Source organism: Malania oleifera, chromosome 1 (assembly GCF_029873635.1).
Source record: "Malania oleifera isolate guangnan ecotype guangnan chromosome 1, ASM2987363v1, whole genome shotgun sequence".
NCBI classification, from domain to species: Eukaryota; Viridiplantae; Streptophyta; class Magnoliopsida; order Santalales; family Ximeniaceae; genus Malania; species Malania oleifera.
The window spans coordinates 116,451,914-116,473,096 of record NC_080417.1 but is presented as its reverse complement, the minus strand read 5'-3'; the positions used below and the strand labels follow the sequence as shown (position 1 = coordinate 116,473,096).

Here is a 21,183-nt window from a genome sequence, read left to right as displayed (position 1 = left end):
ATGTCAATGTGTGGTCAACATGCATTTAGTGTATAGAAAATAACTAGTTCACTAAGCAAATAAACACATTTATGAAAACATTCTTATTTTACACACACACACAATTAGCCGAGGATAGGGAAGATTACCCCCTCATACAAGTAGCTTTCCCTCTAGTACCATTACTGCTACCAGGGTACTCACCTTTCTCAGTAAACCCTCGAAGTTATCTTATTAATTATCCGTATTCACATAAAGTAACAGATATGCATATAAGACATTCCCTATGACAAACACGCTATTTACTTCCCTATGGCACAGGTTGTCCGGCCCAAAGGCTGGACTATTGTCTTGGGGGATCCACTTAGACAATAGTCATCTGTACTCTCCACTAACATATTCCACGAGTCTATGTAGCTCCAACTGCTGGTCCGATTACCCCCACCCAGGGGGCGCATTCACCTCGCGTAGGCAAATCGGACAAGACCACCCTACACCTCTCAGCATAGGTGTGGGCGCACACAGCCACATAACAAATCTCTAGCAACGGTGCTGTGCTCCCAATACACTGGTCCCCAAGGTTCCTAAAACATATCATGCAATTTAGATAATAGAAAATATCATTTAAAATATTAATTCACATATATTCCCCGTTATTCCAAAACCTAGCCCCCGACCACAAAATACAACTTGACTCAAAGCCATTTAAACAAAACCCTGGCCCTTGGCCGTCAAATCAAAGTCTTGCATTTTTCACAAGCAATTCCAGTATTTTTCACAACCATTCTAGTATTTCTCAAACAATCCAGTATTTCAAAATCCCAAATCCAAATATGCAATAATCCATACAAATTAAATCATCCACTACATAATTTTTCACATTTTAACATATCCATATAAACAAACAAGCTTTCCACCGTTCATTTTATTCAAAAATACCATATCATATATCCTAAGTTTGTAAAATCCACTTCGAATGGTTGGTTTTCAAAATAACCTTTAATTTCTTAAATAAACAAATAAATAAATATATAACAATTTAATAAATTCATATTTAATAAAATCCTGACTTAACTTAATCCCCTTTACCTGATACTTGAAAAAGTCTATTAACACCTCGGCCTATGTCCCACGGTGTTCAAAATCTTTGAAACCCTGAAATTCAAATTTCACTACATTACTCATCACAATCCTTAAAATAACTTTCCCTAAAATTTCTATAGGCTTTGAATACCCTAAATAGCCTAATAAAATCTAAATTATTAAACTCGCCATCAATTTAGGATTGGTATCCCAAAACTCCAATTCAAAAATCCGCTCCGGTTAGATTGTAGAATCTCCGCACGAATCTCCTGATAATTTCCATTCGTTAATTAGGCTTATGGTTTAAGAGAAATTGAGGTAAGTTTTAGATTTGACCTTACCTTAAGAGATATGCCTACACCGCTCCCATGACAGATCCGCTCCAATAAAAATGTCCGTAGCGACAAGCAGAGTCCAACAATATTTCCGGATTTTCAATTGGCCGAATATCAAAGACGAGATAGAGGAGAGTGGGAGAGAGGAACGGAGGAGATGAAGGACGCTGCACAGTGCCTCTGCTTTCCTGCAATTGTGAGATTTGATTCCTTCCTTATACCTCTCCTATATAATCATATAATATTATATTATTATATTATATTATTTATTTAATAATATTGATTATTTAATTAATTTTTTTTAAAAATAATTTTTAAAATTTTAATTTTAATTTTAATTTTTGAAATTTTTTTAATAATAATTTTTTAAAATTTTAATTTTTTTTAGGATCACTACAATTTAAATAAAAAAAATGAAAAAGAAATTATATTCGGAATATTTAAACAAGGCTTCATCGACAAACTTTAACTTGGCAGGCAATCGTGTGCAATTGGAAAAGGAATAAAGTTTTGGGCTAATTTGTAAATATGAAAAATATGGGAAAAAAATTAAAATAAAGAATTTTGTCATTTATTATTAGAAAGTTTACGGAAACCAACTTTTTATCATGTTACTTAGAGAGTAAATGGATCCATTTTAAAATATAGGCTTAAGCATTTGATTGCTATGATCAATTTGGTTAATGAAAATACTCTACTGAATAGAACCAATCAGACTTCTCTTAATACTGTTTCAATTAACTAATCAAATTTTAATTTAGTTAAATCGGTTAACCAAATTAATCTAAATGAACCACTACCAAGCACCAAAAAAATACTTATAAATATACACTTTTTTTATTATATATATATATATGTATCCAAAACAAAATTACATTATGTATATATACATACACACTAAAAATATTACATTATATTTATGAATGAAAAAATTTGTATTATATATATATATATATATATATATATAATTTGATTAATTCAATTAACCGAACTACCGTTCGATTAAGTTGAAAAGTGAGTAATCAAAAAAATTAAAATTACATATTGAGCTGATCGAATTGAAAAACTTAGTTGAACCAATTTAATCAAATTTCATTGATTTAGTTAATTAATTTGGTTCTAACCAAATATTGCTCAACCCTATTAAAATAACTTTGTTATAGATTAATTAAGTCAATTTGATAATGTTTGGTGGAATCCATCAAGTGAATTTGTGTAAAATACTATAACATGTGGATACTTTAAAAAAAATTAGAAAAAAAAAATTAACTTGGTAAGAGGTTGGATGTAACTAAAAGGAAATAAAGATTTAGGACTGATCATAAATATGATATATTGTTGGGATGAAATTGAAATATATAAACTTATTTTTTATAAAAAAGGAAAGAAGATAAGCATCATAAATTCAAAGAAAAGATCAGCTCATTCAAATGTGCAAAGTAATTTTGTTTTGTATTTTTAAAAATTTTTAAATAGTTATAAAAATGAAACTTTTTTTTTTTTTAAATTTCTAAAATTCTATCAAAAAATTGGGAAATTTTTTTTTAGAAAAATATTTTTTTCATCTTAAAGGGAGCTTGAGTTTGGAATTCTTGTTTTAAATTTCTGTGAATTTTAATTAAATATGATATAAAATTATACTAAATTTTATTTAAATTTAGAGAAATCCGAATGCACCTTAAATTTATATATCTGAATACAACATATATAACTTTAAAAAAAATAAAAAATGAGATAATATTTTTGCGGTTATTTTAGAAAATATTTTTAAAATTATTTTTTCCCTAAAATGAAATTTATTTTTTTTAGATTTTCTATACAAATGATGAAAAAATAAAAAAAATATTTTAAAACAATTTAAAATTAAAAAATAATTATTTTTCACAACGAAGATGCCGGAAGATACATAGCGGTTAGCGGGCCGGATCCAGTCTGACTAGATAATACTCATAACAGGAGCTCGTTCCTGATCCGAACCCGTTTCGCTGCCTCTTCTGCTAAAACTCTCGAGTTCAGCTTGCCTTCATCAGAAACAAAAACCCTTGAACCACCGATTGCTAGGTACCCTCTCTCTCTCTCTCTCTCTCTCTCTCTCTCTCTCTCTCTCAATTGAATATTCTGCGACTCTGCAAGTGACGCTTCTTTGCCCTTAGTGTTATTTTTTGCAGCCCTCCGGCCGTCCGGTTCGTCCCGCACTTGCCATTCTACAAGTCAGCTCTCTCTCTCTCTCTCTCTCTCTCTCTCTCTCTCTCTCTCTCTCTCTCTCTCTCTCTCTCTCTTCATGTTTTAAATTATAAGTAAAAAATGTGTTGAAATATTTTCTAAAATAATTGGTTTTATGGGTTTTCAAAGACTTCCATTTATGAATTTTCTAAAGCATGAGCATTTAATGATATGTGGGTTTGTCTCATAGTGGAAAAATTGGAAAAGCAAAAGTCATTAGTAAAAATAGTGTTAGTGTGTACTCTAAAGTACCCTAGGATGGTGCTTCACATCGTCCGTACATGCGCACGTGAGCATGTGGTTTGGGCTGTAGGGCGTTAGTGGCACATTTAGTTGGCGCACAAGCACTTAACACTTAGTATGCTTGCATCGTTGCGAGATCGTGACCATTGATCATAATTGGATGACTTTAAATTAATCTTATATTTTTTTTATAAGATCAAATGTTGTGATCTGAACCGTATAATTAATCTAACGGTCAGAATAATTGATTTTTCAAAATATCTTGACTAGAGCGCGATCAGGAGACCTTGGAAGTGCAACCAAGTCTACTGAACACGAAGAAAGAATTGAATATATTCCAAACTGTGTCGACCAAGGCTTGACTAGGGCACGACTAGGTCGACGCCTGGTGCGACTAGGTCAACGTCTAGTCAATTTTAGAAATTTGTTTCGCAAATGGCAGTTAATGAAACATATTTGAATAGATGTGACCTTTCGGAAAAGGCATAATTCTGTTTATTTAAAGACAAAATTAACTCAAAGAATATATAGAAATATTTAATCATTCTCTCATTCTTTTTCTCTCATAAAGTTTTCACAAATTATATCTTCTTCAATCTTGGGTTCTGTTTTCTGCAGAAATAAAATTTTAGAAATTTGTTCAGATTCATCTAAGGGTGTTTGTGATTAGTTTTTCGTTTGTATATAATGCAAACTGATATCAGATTATATTCCGGGCTTCATTGTATCCTGGAAACGTATTTGTTGACTTAATACACATCGATCTGGTGGGGGCAAATAATGTTTTAAGGAAAACAATATTGTAACATGCCTTGAAACATTTTCTGTTCTACAACATTTTCTCTATTTGTTATTTTTACAAAATGGTACAATTCATGTGAAAAACAAGGAAGCTGGGCTGTAGAGGAAGAAATAATCGATGGTTTGGTCGACGGTTTAGCCTCAGGAAGAAACTGTCTACGTTTTGTCTGAAACTGTCAATAGTTACGGTTTTCAGTATGTTAGTTCTGTTATTTAGTTATCAATATATGTGTATAAATAGAGATATGAGTCATGTAAAGATAGAAAAAGAAAAATCAATACAAGTTTTTAATCTTTTTTCTCTCCAAGAGTCGGTTTTTTCTCTTTCTTGCAATACATTTTCTTTCTTCTATTTTGATTTAGTATCAGAGCAATAAACTTTGATATGAATTTGAATTCCGCTTCCTCTTCTTGCTTTTTTCTTGAGGATTTTTCAACCCTTATTTTCTTCATCATGGAGAAAGCCCTGGTTCAATCTTGGTTTCTCAACTTTTGAGTGGTGAGAACTACTATAGGTGGAGCAAATCAATGTTGACAACTCTCAATGCCAAGAACAAGATGAGTTTCGTGGATGGAACGTTTTCTTAGCCTGAAAAACAGTTTGACCCATTGTACATTCTATGGTTTTGTTACAAAAACATGGTTCTTTCATGGATTTTGAATTCTCTCACACGGGAAATTGCTGCCAGTGTTATCAGCATTTCGATTGCTGAAGAAGTTTGGAAGAATCTGAAGATCAAATTTACACAGGGTAATGACCCCAATTTATTTCAACTCAAGAAAGATCTTGCTTCATTAGTTCAAGATCAATCTTCTGTTAGTTCTTATTACACGAAGTTGAAAGCTGTATGGGATGAATTTTCTACTGTGAAACCAATTCCTAGTTGGTCTTGTAATCCGGTTTGTTTTTGTGGAGCCTTAAAAATAGTAATTGATTAACATCAAAAGGAATATGTTGTTCAATTTTTGATGGGTCTCAATGATTGTTTAACACACATTTGAGGACGAATTCTGCTTATGGATCCAATGCCATCCATTGATAGAGTTTTATCTCTTACTTTGCCAGAAGAAAAGCAAAGAAAGGTGGTGGGATCATCCTTGAGCTTTGCTTAGCAAGAATGCTCCTGGAACAATGGCCAAGAGTTATCAAAAGTAACATCTTAAGCCAGTTTGTACTCATTGTGGTCTCACTGGGCATACAGTTGATAGATGCTACAAGTTACATGGATATCCACTTGGATATCGTCAGAATCCAAGAACCAAAACATCTTTTGTGCATCAAGTTAATGTCATGGGCTAAGCTTGTTCAGGGCATTATGCTTGCCTATGACCGCTTATCTCGTGTGCTTGGGATGGGTTTCCATCATGTAAATACTAGTGTAGGGTTAATTTCTGCTAGTAGAGTCTTTGTAAGCCAAATAAGGCAGTATGACTCCTCGATCACTTTGATGTTTCCTAGTGGCAGGATGATAATTACATAAAAACCTCTTTAGGGGAGGGTGAGTGTTCATCAATCATTGTAAAACTCACTAGCAATTGTCAACGTGCTTAGCCTACTTGCCTCCCTCGCTAAGTACAACATGTCAACGGAGGATTTGTTAATGAATTACGTTTGCTTCAATGTTTCATTATCTTCAAATGACCCATATTGTTCTTCCACAAATTACAATCCTCAGTTTCCTTTCACCAAAGAACAATGTCAATAGCTTCTTTCTTTCCTACAATCCTCTTCACAAACACCCCAACTTACAGCCATGAATGTTGTGAGCAACTCATGTTTTGTTTTAAACTCTTTAGTTTATCAGGTATGATTAATTTACCTGACCTCTGTTATAAACACATCAATAAAATTGTCAAATGGAACATGTGTTCTTGTCACACATGTTGGAACAGTAAAACTATCAGATTCATTAGTTCTTCATAATGTTCTATATGTTCCATCTTTCTCTTTTAACCTCATTTCAATCAAAAGACTCACAGAAAATTCCTTTTGTTTTCTATTTCTTTCTCATTTCTGCTTCATACAGGACCTACACTCATGGAAGACGATTGGAGTGGCTAAGCAATTAACTGGACATTATCTATTGCAAGCATTTTTTTATGAATTCTAGTGTATTTTCTGTTTCTACTGTAAATCTTCCTTCTTTTGATCTTTGACATTTTAGGCTAGGTCATCCTTCTCTCAATAAGATCCAAATAGTACAGAAGTTGTTACCTGATATACATACTCCTTCAGATTTCAATTGTAATATCTGTCCATTGGCAAAACATAAAAGATTGCCATTCAATATTAGTCATTCCATCAGAAATAAAATTTCCGATTTGATACACTTGACATTTAGGGTCCTTTCTTTGTTGAGTCAATTACTGGTTTAAGATATTTTCTTACAATTGTGGATGATCATTCACGTTGTACTTGGGTATATGTAATGAAAAATAAATCTGACACTTGCTCTCTAGTTCAGTCATTTTTTGAGCTCATAGAGACACAATTTGATATTCATATCAAAACTATAAGGATTGATAGAGGTGTTGAGTTTGATATGCTAGAATTCTACTCTTCTAAAGGAGTCTTACGTCAACATGTATTGCTACACCTCAACAAAATGGTGTAGTTGAGCGTAAACATCAACATCTATTAAATGTGGCAAAATCTCCTAGATTCCATGCCAATTTACCCCGTTGTTTTCTGGAGTGAATGCGTTCTCACAGCAACTTACTTAATCAATAGAACACCTTCTCCTCTCCTATCTGATAAAACACCATATGAGATGTTGTTCTCAAAACCACCAAATTATTCTCATCTTAGAGTATTTGGTTGTCTCTGTTTTGCATCCACTTTATCTCATAATCGTTCTAATTTGCACCTAGAGTTCATCCTTGTGTTTGTCTTGGGAGCTATATGGCACCAAGGGATACAAACTCTATGACTTAGAAACCAATGCCATCTTCTTATCTAGAGATGTCATTTTTCGAGAATCTATATTTCCATTCAAAATTGGTCATGATCTTTCCACTTAGTCAGTAGTCGTACTAGTTCCCCAAACAGATGATCTCATTCCTTATGATATATTCACATCTCTTATAACTTAGACTACTCAAAATATTCTTTCAGATCCTATTGATATTCTTTCCAACCCCATAAATGAACCCATAAATAATTCAGTCCCAGCTATTTCTTAGCAAAATCCCAATTATGCTACTTCACGGCCTAAGGTTAGAAAATCCACTAGAATTCACAAAAATTCATCATATTTTGCAGATTATCATTGCAACTTAGCTAATATTGTAGATGCCACTTCATCATATGAATCTTTGAGTAAAGTCCTCTCTCAGGTTCTCAATATCCAATTTCTTCCTTCCTATCATATTCTAATCTTTCTTGTTCTCATAAATCTTTCACACTTTCTATTTCTTCTCAAAAGGAACCAACATCTTTAAGACAAGCCATTCAACACACTTAGTGATGTGGTGCCATGGCTGATGAAATTAAAGTCTTGGAAGATAATAAAACTTGGACTATAACTCACTTACTTCCCAACAAGCAAGCTATTGGATGTAAGTGAGTTTACAAGATTAAATATAACTCAAATGGTTATGTGGAAAGATACAAGGCCTGATTAGTTGCTAAGGGCTACACACAACAGGAAGGATTGGACTACTTGGAAACATTTTCACCAGTTGCCAAGTTAGTCACTATACGAGTTTTGTTAGCCATAGCTGCATCCAAGAATTGGTCTTTGCACCAACTGGATGTCAAAAATGTATTTTTGCACGGAGACTTAGAAGAGGAGGTGTACATGTCTCTACCTCCTGGCTTTTATTGCAATTCGAAGGGATCATCGGCTCAGGGGGAGTTTCTGCCTTCTGCTCAAGCTAATTCCGCTAGCTCTCAGTTTGTGTGCAAACTGAATAAGTCTTTGTATGATCTTGAGCGAGCATCAAGATAGTGGTTCTCAAAGTTTTCCTCTACCTTGCTAGCCCATGGTTTTATCCAATCTTCAGCTGATCACACTTTGTTCACTCGACAAAAAAATAACTCTTTCATTGCATTGCTGGTTTATGTAGATGATATCATCATCACCAATAATGAGGATGATGTTGTAGCTAATTTAAAGAAGTATCTTCATTCTCAATTTAAGCTCAAAGACCTTGGGCCTTTGAAATACTTTCTTGGTCTTGAGATTGATCGTTCCACAAAAGGCATTACAATTTCACAAAGGAAGTATGCTTTTGAGATGTTGTCTGATTCAGGGTATTTGGCATGTAAACCAGCCTCATTTCCTATGGATCAGAACTTGAGATTATCCAAAACTAAAGGAAAGCTTCTCTCAGATCCACTTTGTTACAGGAGATTAGTAGGCAGACTTCTCTACTTAACCATTACAAGACCTATCTTATCATTTTCTATTCAAATATAAAGTCAGTATGTTACAAATCCCACTAAAGTTCATTTGACAACTACTCATAGTGCCCTGAGATACATTAAAAGCAACCCTGGTCAAGGGTTATTCTTCCCATCAACAAATGATCTACAATTGAAGGCATTTTGTGATGCTGATTGGGCTACATGCAGAGACACTAGAAAATCCATTACTGGTTTTTGTTTTCTTGGACAGTCTCTCATTTCATGGGAATCCAAGAAGCAAAATACAGTGTCTAGGTCTACAATAGATGTTGAATACCATGCAATGGCAACAACAACATATGAAACTGCAACACTTTTTGAAAGATTTATTTGCACCACAATGCAAACCACCTGTGCTTTTTTGTGACAATGAGGCCGCCTTGCACATAGCAGCCAACCTAGTTTTTCATGAACGTACAAAACATATTGACATTGATTGTCACATTGTTAGGGAAAAACTGTTGCCAATGTCGAGTATTGTGTGAATGGCTGAATGATTTGGCCTTGAGTTCTGTATATTATATATAGACTTTACAAGAATGCTATACATGGAAAGTAAATAAGGTCTTGCATGATTCTAGCCCTATACATGAAACTAAATATATGCTAACTGTACAAAATAATGAATTGAAAAAATAAGGAAATAATTTGTGGGCTGAAGAAAGGAAAGAAATCTTTTGCTTTGCTGTTTGCTGTTCTGTTGACAGTCCCCCTCAAATTGATGCGGGTTGATCAACAAGCATCAATTTGCTACTTAGGAAGCAATGTCGATGACGAATGAGAGCCTTGGTGAAGATATCCGCAAATTGTAATTCAGTGGAAATGTGTGGAAGAGTGATAACACGAGCTTCAAATGCTTCACGAACAGAGTGACAATCGACTTCAATATGTTTTGTGTGCTCATGATAGACAACATTGGCCGTGATCTGGATAACACTCGTATTATCGGCATGTAGAGGTGTAGGATCGGTCTCAGAAAAATTTGGCTCAGCAAACAAATCTCGAAGCCAAATAAGTTTAGAACAAGCAAGAGACATTGCCATTCCGTCGATGACTTAGAAACTCTGTCTTGCTTCTTACTCTTCCAAGAGATCAATGCATCACCTAAGAACACACACCAACTAGTGATGGAGTGACGTGTATCCACACAACCAGCCCAATCAACATCGCTATAAGTAGCAAGGCGAGTAGAATTGCCTGTGTGGAAGAATAAACCACGAGCGTAAGTGCCTTGAACATAGCATATGATCCTACGGACAGCAGCCAAATGAAGATGACGAGGAGTCTGAAGAAACTGGCTGACTTGCTGTACAACGAAAGAAATGTCTGGTCTAGTAATGGTGAGATATACAAGACTACCCACCAACTTTCGGTATAAACTGGGATCAGCAAGTAAGTCATCCTCCTCTTTGTGAAGCTTGACATTTAATTCCATGGGAGCATCAACAAAAGCACCCTTCTGAAGGCTAGCTGTGGCCACCAAGTCACTAGCATACTTATGTTGATTGAGTGAAATACCTGAGGGACTACGATTCACCTCAAGACCAAGAAAATATGTGAGAGACCCAAGATCTTTCATATGAAAGGACTCTGAGAGATGAGTCTTTAGCTGAGCAAGTAAAGCATAATCAAAACCAGTAATCACAATATCATTAACATAAACCAAAAGAACAACAATACCCATGCCTGATTTACGAAGAAACAATGAAGTGTCATACTTGCTCTGCTTGAATGAAAATTGTAATAAAGTGGTGTGGAATTTATCAAACCAGGCCCTCGGAGCTTGTTTGAGACCATAAAGAGTGCGACGAAGCTTACACACATATGACGCTGGAGAGGGAAACAAGCCCGGGGGTGGCTTCATATAAATACACTCTTTAAGATCCCCGTGAAGAAAAGCATTCTTGACATTCATTTGATGTAGTGGTCAATCACTAGAAGCAGTAATAGCCAGAATCGTACGAACAATAGTCATCTTTTAGCCGCAGGAGCAAAGGTCTCTTCATAATTGATACCATATTCCTAATTATTCCCAAGTGCAACAAGGCGAGCTTTGTAACGATCCAGAGTTCTATCAGATCAGACCTTGATTGAGTAAACCCTTTAACAACCGAGAGGAACAATGGTGGGAGGACAAAGCTCAATGTCCCAGGTGTGGTTGGCCTTTAGAGCGGCAATTCTTCTTGCATAGCTTGTCACCAACAATCATGCTTGGTGTCGTGTGAGTAGGATGTGGGAATATCTAAATTGGACAATGCAGCTATAAGAACTGAAACAGAATTGCAAGAACTTGAAGAGGGAAACCCATACCTATCTGGGGGTACAGACACTTGAGAAGAGCGACAGACCAAAGGCTCTGGAGGTGCTGCAACTGACTGAATCTGGAGCATGGTAGGATCAGATATCGGATGAGTTATTGGAAGAGACTGTGGGTGGGAGCATCACGTATACACAATACCTGGTTTAAAACGAGAAGTGACTTGATGAGGATTCGAGAATTGCTCCTCAAGGGAGGGGAGACTCATATTAGAAGAGGAGGGTATAGAGGACACAATAAAGAAATGTTGATTTAAAAAAAAAAAAAAAAAACCTTCCTAGAAATGCGTTTACGATGTAATGTAGGATCATAGCAAACAAATCCCTTTTGACACACATTATATCCCAAGAATGCACATCGAACAGATTGAGCAGATAATTTATGTCGCTCATGAGAAGGTAAATGAACAAAACATACACAACCAAAGGTACTGAGGTTATCGTAACTAGGTTGCTTAGCAAATAAGTGGAAATAAGGAGACTCCATGACTAGTACTTGAGAAGGTAAACGATTAATCAAGTAAGTAGTAGTTGGATGGAACAAAGGATTCCAGCAAGAGAGTATGTACCACATCTAGGAGATGATGATTTTTCTGTTCGGCTTCTCCATTCTGTTGGGGAGTAGCACGACATGAACGTTGATGAATAATACCTTTAGAAGCCAAAAATTCCTGAAACTTTGTAAACACATATTCACCACCAGAATCTGTGCCTAATGTCTTAATAGAAGCAAAAAATTGATTGTCAACATATGCTAAAAATTCAATGAAAGTACGAAAAACCTCAGATTTAGAGCAAAGGAAGTAGACCCAAGTAAATCCGTTATGATCATCAATGAAAGTCACATAATATTTAAATTTTTAATGTGAACTAACCGGGGAAGGTCCCCAAACATCACTATGGATAAGATCAAAGCACCGAGAAGCTCTACTAGCATGCAAAGGGAAGGGAAGAGTTTTGCTTTTACCAAGTTTGCAAGAGGCACACTCGAGATAAAGAAAAACGTTCTATTACCAAGTAAACCAGAGTTCAATACGTAAGATAAGATCTGAGTATTGGAATGGCCTGAAGGACGATGCCACACCATACTAAGATTTGAAACATTATTTTAAGCAAAAGACTTAAATAGAAGAAATTGGAGAATGTGCTGGAACAGGAAAAAGTAGTGGAAACAATCGCCCCACTTTAGCCCCTTTCACGATCAGCTCCCTCGTTACCTGGTCCTACACAACGCAACCATTACCATAAAAATTAACAGCACAATTGTTATCAACTAATTGACCAATAGAAATAAGATTCGTGGTAAGCTGAGGAGCAAGAAACACGTCAGTGAACTGAGAAGAGGCATCTTCGACAACAGCTATTGGCAAAGAATTGTCATTGGCAGTCTCAATAGCAGATTGACCAGCATAGGGCCGAACATGACACGGGGTAGTGGGATTATTCATCATGTGATTAGAGGCACCAGAGTCCACATACCAGAGTTTAGTAGAATTGTTACCTTGGAGCCCCTTTGCTGATAATGCCGAAATTAGCATTTGTTGCACCATTTTGGGTGTGCAGTATTTGTTGTAGGAGGTGCAGGAACAGAGGAGTCACTTGAAGAAGAGCCAGGGGTCGCAAAAGTCACTGTGGGGGGTACACTAATAGAAGTCTGTAATGCCTGGGCCTAACGATTCTGCAGGCGGATACGACAATCTTTGATAATGTGGCCCTTCTTCTTGCAATAAGGGCTGAATTTTTTGGAACAATTAGTAGCGATATGCCCAAATTCTTTGCAGCAAAAACACTGCAAGGTGCTAGAATGCGCAGGCGGTCTTCGTCATTGAGCAGCATAAGCCACAAGGACAGATCCTAAACTACCATGAGATTGTGCCAAAGTAACTTGAGTACTAAGCCGTTGTTCTTCACGAAGTAACTCACCAAAACAAACATCAAGAGAAGGAACAGGAGAGCGTTTCAGTAGAGACGAGCGAACAGATTCATACTTTGGGTGGAGTTTTATAACAAATTGATCATGACGACTAGTTTCGTGAAGATGTTGAGTAATGGGTAGAGAGGCAACAGGAACATTTGCAGTTACGAGATCAGAATATTCGTTCCAAAGAGTCTGAAACCCTGAATAATAGTCTTGAAAGGAACGATTGTCATGTTGAAACATGACAATCGCATGCTCTAACTAAAAACAATGGGCACCGTTATCTTGATGATATACTGTTTTTAAATAAGTCCACATGGATTGAGCGGTGCGATAAGGTCACAAGTTGGGGATAATATGTTGCTCAACCGAGCCAAGAAGCCAAGACATAATTCGAGCATCAAGCACAACCCATGAAGGACTAGCCGTTGAATCCTTGGCACCAAGCACAGCCAATGAAGGACAAGCTGCTGACTCCTTGAATTTATCAGGATTTGGTGCACAATATGTGCCATCAATATGACCCCAAAGATCTTTTCCCTTCAGGAAAAGTTCAAATTGAAAAGCCCACATAGAATAATTGTTGTCCGTAAATTTGGCACACAGGTGCGGAGTCCATGCTAAATAAAGGATAAAATCGAGAAGCCCAAAAAAAAAACAGACTGTGCCAAAAGAAAAAGACCGCCAGAAAATCTAGAAGCCTAAAAAATAAACAATGTAGGTACAAAGAAAACCAACAACAACCTGCCTGCACTAAAAAATAAATCTTGAACCAAAAAAAAAAATTGTGCCAAGAATCACAAAGATAGAGAAGCACCAGAAACAGCAACAGAGAGAACTAAGACCAACCTTCCTGCACTTAAAAAAAAAAAATCTTGAACCAAGAAACCTGCTGTGCCGAGACAGAGAAGTACCAGAAACAGCAATAGAAAGCTGTTGCCTGCTTGCCGAGAATCACAAGCAGCAACAAAAATCTGTTGCTTGCTTGCCGAGAATCACAAGGACATAAAGCTGCTGTGCCGAGGCAGAGAAGCACGAGGAACAGCAACAGAAAGCTGTTGCCTGCACTAAAATAAATGGCAAACCAGAAAACCTGCTGTGCCGACAGCCACTCAGCCACAGAAGTACCGAAATAACAGAGAACAAAAAAAATTCCAGAAGAGAAAAAAAACCACAACAGCCACGAAACCAAGAAGACAAAAAAAATTTGAAGGGGAAAAAAAACTTAGCAGTCGGCTGGCTTTGATATCATGTTAGATTACCACTTTACCTAAAAGCTTAAGCTATTAGGTTGTGGACCAACAATATATATCAAGCTTTAACACTCCCCCGCGCGTGCGACCTGACAGCACGTGGAGAGATAAACACACAATAAATAACACCACAGAATAAACGTGGGCGACAAGACTAGAACCCAAGACCTTTGTGTAACCAGAGCTCTGATAGCATATCAAAGTATTGTGTGAATGGCCGAATGATTTGGCTTTGAGTTCTGTATATTATATATAGACTCTACAAGAATGCTATGCATGGAAAGTAAATAAGGTTTAGCATGATTCTAGCCTTATACATGTAAACTATAATCTGTCAAGCTCTATACATGTAAACTAAATATATGCTAACTGTACAAAATAATGAATTGAAAAATAAGGAAATAATTTGTGGGCTGAAGAAAGGAAAGAAATCTTTTGCTTTGCTGTTGTTCCATTGACAGCCAGGCACTATGAAAACATTACATGTTTCTTCAGCTGGTAAGCTGGCAGATATTTTGACTCAGCCTCTTGGCTACAATCTCTTCTCTAATGTTCTTTCCAAGATGGGTGTTATTAACATTTACACTCCATCTTGAGGGGGAGTATTGAATTAAAAGTCAAAAATGGTACAAGTCATGTGAAAAAAAAGGAAGCTGGGCTGCAGAGGAAGAAACAGTCGACGGTTACATCAACGGTTTAGCCTTGGGAAGAGACCGTCGACATTTTGTCTGAAACTATCGACGGTTATGATTTTCAGTATGTTAGTTCAGTTAGTTAGTTATTAGTTATCAGTATGTTAGTTATAATAGTTATGTGTTAGTTATCAATACATGTGTATAAATAAAGATCTTATTCATGTAAAGATAGAAAAAGAAAAACCAATACAAGTTTTTAATCTTTTTTTTCTCTCCAAGACTGATTTTCTCTCTCTTGCAATACACTTTCTTTCTTCTATTTTGATATCATGTTTTCCAGAAGCAACCACCCCCCACCAGCTTCTTGTTGTAAATTTTCCCCTAATTACAAACAATGACTCTGGGGTTTATCTGTTCTGTACTCTACTGGTATTGTGGATAAAATGTTAATGTGATCTACTGTTGTTATTTTTTTTAAAAAAAATTTGCACCCACAAGTTAATTTGATCTAATGGTATTAAAACATTTATTTACTTTTGGAGGTAATTAATTAATGAAATAAAATCTTTGATGTGTTACTGTGCTGGAATGTCCTCAATGCATGCTCTCATGCAATTTGTTTTGTACCGTCCTTAATGCATGGTTTTTTGTTGTGTTGGAATGGTTCTCAACATCTCAATGTTCTCATATCATACTGGAGTTTTTTGTTGTCTCAAAGAAAATGATGTTATTTTGGAATTTTGAAATTCATTTGTTGCATCCGTTGAACCATGTTTAACACTTGTGCAATGAGGTGACTTGGTTATGTTGTATATTACTAATGAAAAGGGGATTCTCATTTCCCCATTTTGGTCTGATTTTTCAAATTACTAAAATGCTCCATTGCTTATCTTCTCGACTAAGCAAAAGGGTACTGCTTTGTTATAGTAAACAATTATTTTTTAGAGCTAAAAAAATAGATAATTTGAGATCTTAAGCATGAAAATGGTGTGTGCCCATGGGTAGTAAGGCATTGTTAAAATTCCAAGACAAAAAACTGCAAACAGGGAACCAAACAGGTTTTAAGTTTTTCTTTGCCATGCTGGTGTTTTTTGTTTTAGTTTCTGTTTCTATTTCTCAGTTTCTTTTTTTTTTTTTTGGATTTCAGAATCTTTTACAGTGACCCCAAACAGCCCCTAAGGTTTTGTCCGTCGTTGACATGGTGTGCTTCTAAAACTAGCTTTATGGTTTTTCCATTTCAACTCTCACTACTTCCTGCTAGGTCTGATCTGGTTATCAATTTTATATTTTCTGAGTGATCCCTGTTGTTTTCTTACAGCCGCAAGGAGATTACATAGAGCTGCATCGAAAGAGGCATGGCTATCGCCATGACCACTTCGAGCGCAAGAGAAAGAAAGAGGCTCGTGAAGTCCATAAGCGCTCTGCTATTGCACAGAAGGTGCTCATCATCCATTTTATTGCGTTTTAAGATTTCTTTATGTTTTATGCATCATTTTATTGTTACTGTGGTGGTTTTGTAAAAAATCGCATTCTGATCTGCTTTTGATTGAATTTGAATGGGACAGGCTTTGGGTATTAAGGGTAAGATGTTTGCAAAGAAACGCTATGCTGAGAAAGCTCAAATGAAGAAGACGTGAGTTTTTCATTGTTGAGTTTTACTTTTTATGTTATATATTTTGGTTTAATCTACAGTTTTTTGTTCAAATGAATGATTCTCTGTTTTTCTTAAAACATAAACTATAAGAGAAAGAAGTAATTGAAAAAATAAGTGGTGGAAGTAATGAGCGTACATCTTTAAATAGTTGGTGTTTACTAAATATGTCTCAGTACTGATTTCTAGCTGGTCGAGTATTGTGAGGATAAGATGGTGGTGTCATCCATATTTCAGAATTTTTTTTTTTTAGAACATTTTCTATTCACTTCTCTTTTTGTTCACATAATTTATTTGTTTGTGAAGGTCTAGAGGCCATTAAACCTGCAGGTGAAAAAGAAAGTATGAATTCCACTTCGCTTCTGTGTGCAACAAAATTTTCAATCAATATTGTTCTCACCAAATGGAGCATGCTTAGTTAGCAAACTAATTGCTTGCCATAGCAATATGTCACCTTTTATTTTTAAATTTTTTTTAATGAAATTCCTTTTGTGTATTGTCCTTAATCATACTGGTATTTGGTTGCATACTTGAGGCACTCTGAGAACCTTGAACTTATTTATACTGTATGATAAGAAGGTAGAAAGCTTTGATTGGGTATCTTGGTTCCTCAAATTGGTTTACTGTCATACCTTCTGGTTTAAAAAAATAATTTAAAAAGGGTTCCCTGGTTAAGCTCGTTATTAGCCCGTGTTGCATGTGCGTGTGTGTTTTGAAAATGTTTGCATTTCAACTGAAATGTATATGAGCTGAACTTGGTATTAGGCTGCCTAAGCTAGTGTTGCTCATGAAAGTATGTGGAAGTTCATCTAGTAGATTCCACCCTTTTCCCCCTGTATTAAGTATGAGGTCAGGGATGGGATTCAAGTTCATCTTTTCAAGGATTTTTTTGTAGGGGAGCATTGCTTTTATATTTATTTTCCTTTGCTTTTTGCCTTGCCACACACCATAATTAACCTATTTTCTCTTTCTTAATCCCAAGGAGCTTCTTTTGCTTTTTAGCATTCTTTCTGACCTTATTTTAAAGTAAATGTTATGATTTTTGAAAAAAGATATCTGTGGATGGCCACCCTTAGCTTTAATAGAGTTGATGCCAGCAATTTGCTGCAAATTAGAAGACCTTATTAGGTTTTGTCCCTTGATATGTGTGTAATGTGTTGTGCTAGTTATGAGATTCATGCTGCTTGATTTTTTATTGCTTGGTGACTTGGAATTTATGGAATATGCTTTTTGGATTGCTTGGTGAGTGCTGGGTGTGCTCTACTTCCTTGGAGGCTTTCTTGTTGATTACTCTTGGTGGTTTTTGTTGGAGGCTTTCTTGTTGATTACTCTTGGATGTTTTTGGGAGCATAAGGGTGCAAGAAGGTTATGGTAGTGTGTAGTTTTTGCTGTTCTCTAAGTGGCTTGATTGGAAGGGAATTCTTGCATTTTCCATGATTGCTGTCTTTTTACTGATTTGGGATAAGATTGTCTTTTTTGCAACATGTGGATGTTCTCTTTTGATTGTTGTAGTGGCTTTTGTTTCTTTGCTTTTAGGATAAGTTTTTTAGCCTGATCTTTTTGTCTATGTTTTTGTGTTTTCCTTCTTTTTGGTATTTTTGTTTGTTAAGGAGGAAATCTTTTCCTCCTTGTAGATTCTACCTTCTCTCAATAAAATTTCTTTTTCTATAAAAAAGCTACTTGAGCTTTGTTATCAATTTTGAAGTACTTGTGGCTCTTTTGTACTCTTTAGTTATTCTTTAAAAGTGTCAATTTGTTGTAGTTTAGTTTGTGCTGTGTGTTTGTGTGCATAGTTGCTTGCAAATCTATTTGAACAATTCATTGAATTTATTTGCCTAGGTTTAGTAATAGGTTGCTATTATTCTTGAAGAATAGATGGCAGTTAAAACTTTGCTGGTCGGTTGTTGTTTTGCTTTGTCAACAGACTGGCCATGCATGAGGAATCATCAAATAGGCACAAGGTGGATGAAGACGTTCATGAAGGTGCTGTTCCTGCCTATCTTCTTGATCGTGAAACGACCGCACGGGCAAAAGTACATTTTTGATGCGTCTTTTTTTTTTTTTTTGGTGTGGGAGGGGGTGGGCTCTACATTCACTGCTTGCTGTCAGTGAACTTGATGTCTGTGTTCATATGTAGGTTCTTAGCAACACTATAAAACAAAAGAGGAAAGAAAAAGCTGGGAAGTGGGAGGTTCCTCTACCCAAGGTATTACTTCATTCAAATTCTTGTTAAATAAGTTTTTTTTGGGTGTTAGCTTCCTTTAATTTCCTCTGCTTTCTTCTGCATGCGGCTTTTTTTTTTTCCCAGCCTTATCTCCCCTTTCTGAACAGATCTTATTTTGTAAAAAAAAACAAAGCCAAGTTTACGATGTGGATAATCATGAAATTTCTCTTTATGGCATAAGAAACTTTTAATGAGCATTCTTTAATTTTATGATCTTGTAATTCTATGATTGGAATTTAGAAGTTTGTTTCTGTTTTCAGGTCAGGCCTGTGGCTGAAGATGAGATGTTTAAAGTGATCAGATCTGGTAAACGGAAAAGTAAGCAAATTCTAAACCTTATTTCTATTTTTCTTTTATGGTCAGCTTTATATTTGGATTCATAATTTTGATTCTTGTTTTGAATATATTATTATTTTTAATGCCAAATTATCAGTTGTAAATATATTACTTATTGCAGCATTTTTATTGCAAACCATTTTTTATGCAACAAACATCAAAACCTGTATTTTCTGGATTGCGAAGTCTGAGTAACTGAGAAACATTCAATTGAAGTCCTCAAGTCCCTGAACCTTGCAAAACTTGGGGTTGAGGGTTGAAGAAGACTAAACACGGTTCAATGCGCCATAAACTTCTAGATTCCATCCAATTAATCAATGATCTCCCTGTTATTTTGATTTGAGTGCATTTTAGACCTGAGCTTATAGTTTGTAGGACAAGCTTAGAAGAAAATAAGATTATTCTCACTCCCTTTTCCCAGAATCAGTTATGAGGTTAGACATTTTTGTAAGAGATGAAAATATGAAGCTGACTTGCAAGGGATGCTCTGATTCTGTCATTTTCTTAATACAGCCAAGCAATGGAAGAGGATGGTCACCAAAGCCACATTTGTGGGGGCAGGCTTTACAAGAAAGCCTCCCAAGTATGAGCGGTTCATTCGTCCTACAGGATTGCGATTTACCAAAGCCCATGTGACGCATCCTGAACTTAAGTGCACTTTCAATCTTGAGATAATAGGAGTAAAGAAGAATCCTAATGGTCCCATGTATACCTCACTTGGTGTTCTGACCAAGGGAACTATAATTGAGGTAATGGGTTGCTTCTAATTTTATGTTCTGATTATTGGGAAGATTACTGGAGTTTCCTTATGCTGCTGCCTTTATTACCTTACGAATTTCAGGTGAATGTTAGTGAGCTAGGTCTTGTTACACCCGCTGGAAAAGTTGTGTGGGGTAAGACTTAAAAGAGTGCCTGCGCCTGCATTTTGTATTCATTAATGGACTTCAATATCCAGCTTCTTCAATTAGTACTTTTTCTCATTTGTGTACCTGATGCGTTCAGGTAAATATGCTCAAGTGACAAATAACCCAGAGAACGATGGTTGTGTTAATGCGGTTCTGCTCGTCTGATCGTAGCTGGACTACTGTAAAATTGTCCAACACTGTTAACAGTTTCCCGCATCATCGGGAGAGAAATCCTGGTGTGCTACTCCTGTTGTCCCATCTCTTTAACGTGGATTATTAAGGGATATTTCAATATTGGCCGAGAGAGCCAAGAGCCAGGGTGCTCTTCCCTGTAGTTTAACATGTGCACTGCGTTTAGTTTGCATTTGTTTCCGTGGGAGCTTTATAGAAGAGCAAACCAGGAGTTGTATGGATTGGTTCAGTGTTGATACATTACTTCCATTTTTTTACATGAGTTAAATTTTAGTTTTAAACAAGGTTTTAGAAATATTTGAAGTGTGTAAAACATAGATACTTTATATATATATATATAAAATTGAGGAGGAATAGAATTAAGCTAGCCAACTAGGAATGAAATTTTTTTTGAAATGCAATAATTGCATTTGGTTTGTATGGAATGATTGTAAGAATTTAGTTTTAACTTTTTTTTTTTACTTTTGGTATTTTCTAATGACTTCTACAATAGAACAAAAAATAAGTCTTTTTCTTTTTTTAATAAAAACCTCTAATACAAATTTTGTATTATTTTTTATTTTATAATAGTGATTCATATTAGTGTTGATAATATTTTTTATTGTTATTATTGTTATTTATTTTTTATACTAATTATTATCTTTAAGTTAAAAATAATGATAATTATTTTTAACTATTATT

At 35.6% G+C, this 21,183-nt stretch overlaps 1 protein-coding gene across 1 annotated transcript; it reads left to right on the top strand.

Moving 5' to 3' along the window:
* The first annotated feature begins 3,315 nt into the window (after window positions 1-3,315).
* LOC131161825 (uncharacterized) lies at window positions 3,316-20,799 on the top strand. Its single transcript, XM_058117812.1, has 11 exons — window positions 3,316-3,458; window positions 3,551-3,607; window positions 16,342-16,395; window positions 16,513-16,632; window positions 16,760-16,827; window positions 18,770-18,878; window positions 18,983-19,051; window positions 19,330-19,387; window positions 19,919-20,154; window positions 20,247-20,298; window positions 20,408-20,799. The coding sequence occupies exons 3-11, from the start codon at window positions 16,393-16,395 to the stop codon at window positions 20,473-20,475; spliced, it is 783 nt and encodes a 260-aa protein (XP_057973795.1). The 5' UTR covers window positions 3,316-3,458; window positions 3,551-3,607; window positions 16,342-16,392; the 3' UTR covers window positions 20,476-20,799.
* The last annotated feature ends 384 nt before the right edge of the window (window positions 20,800-21,183 follow it).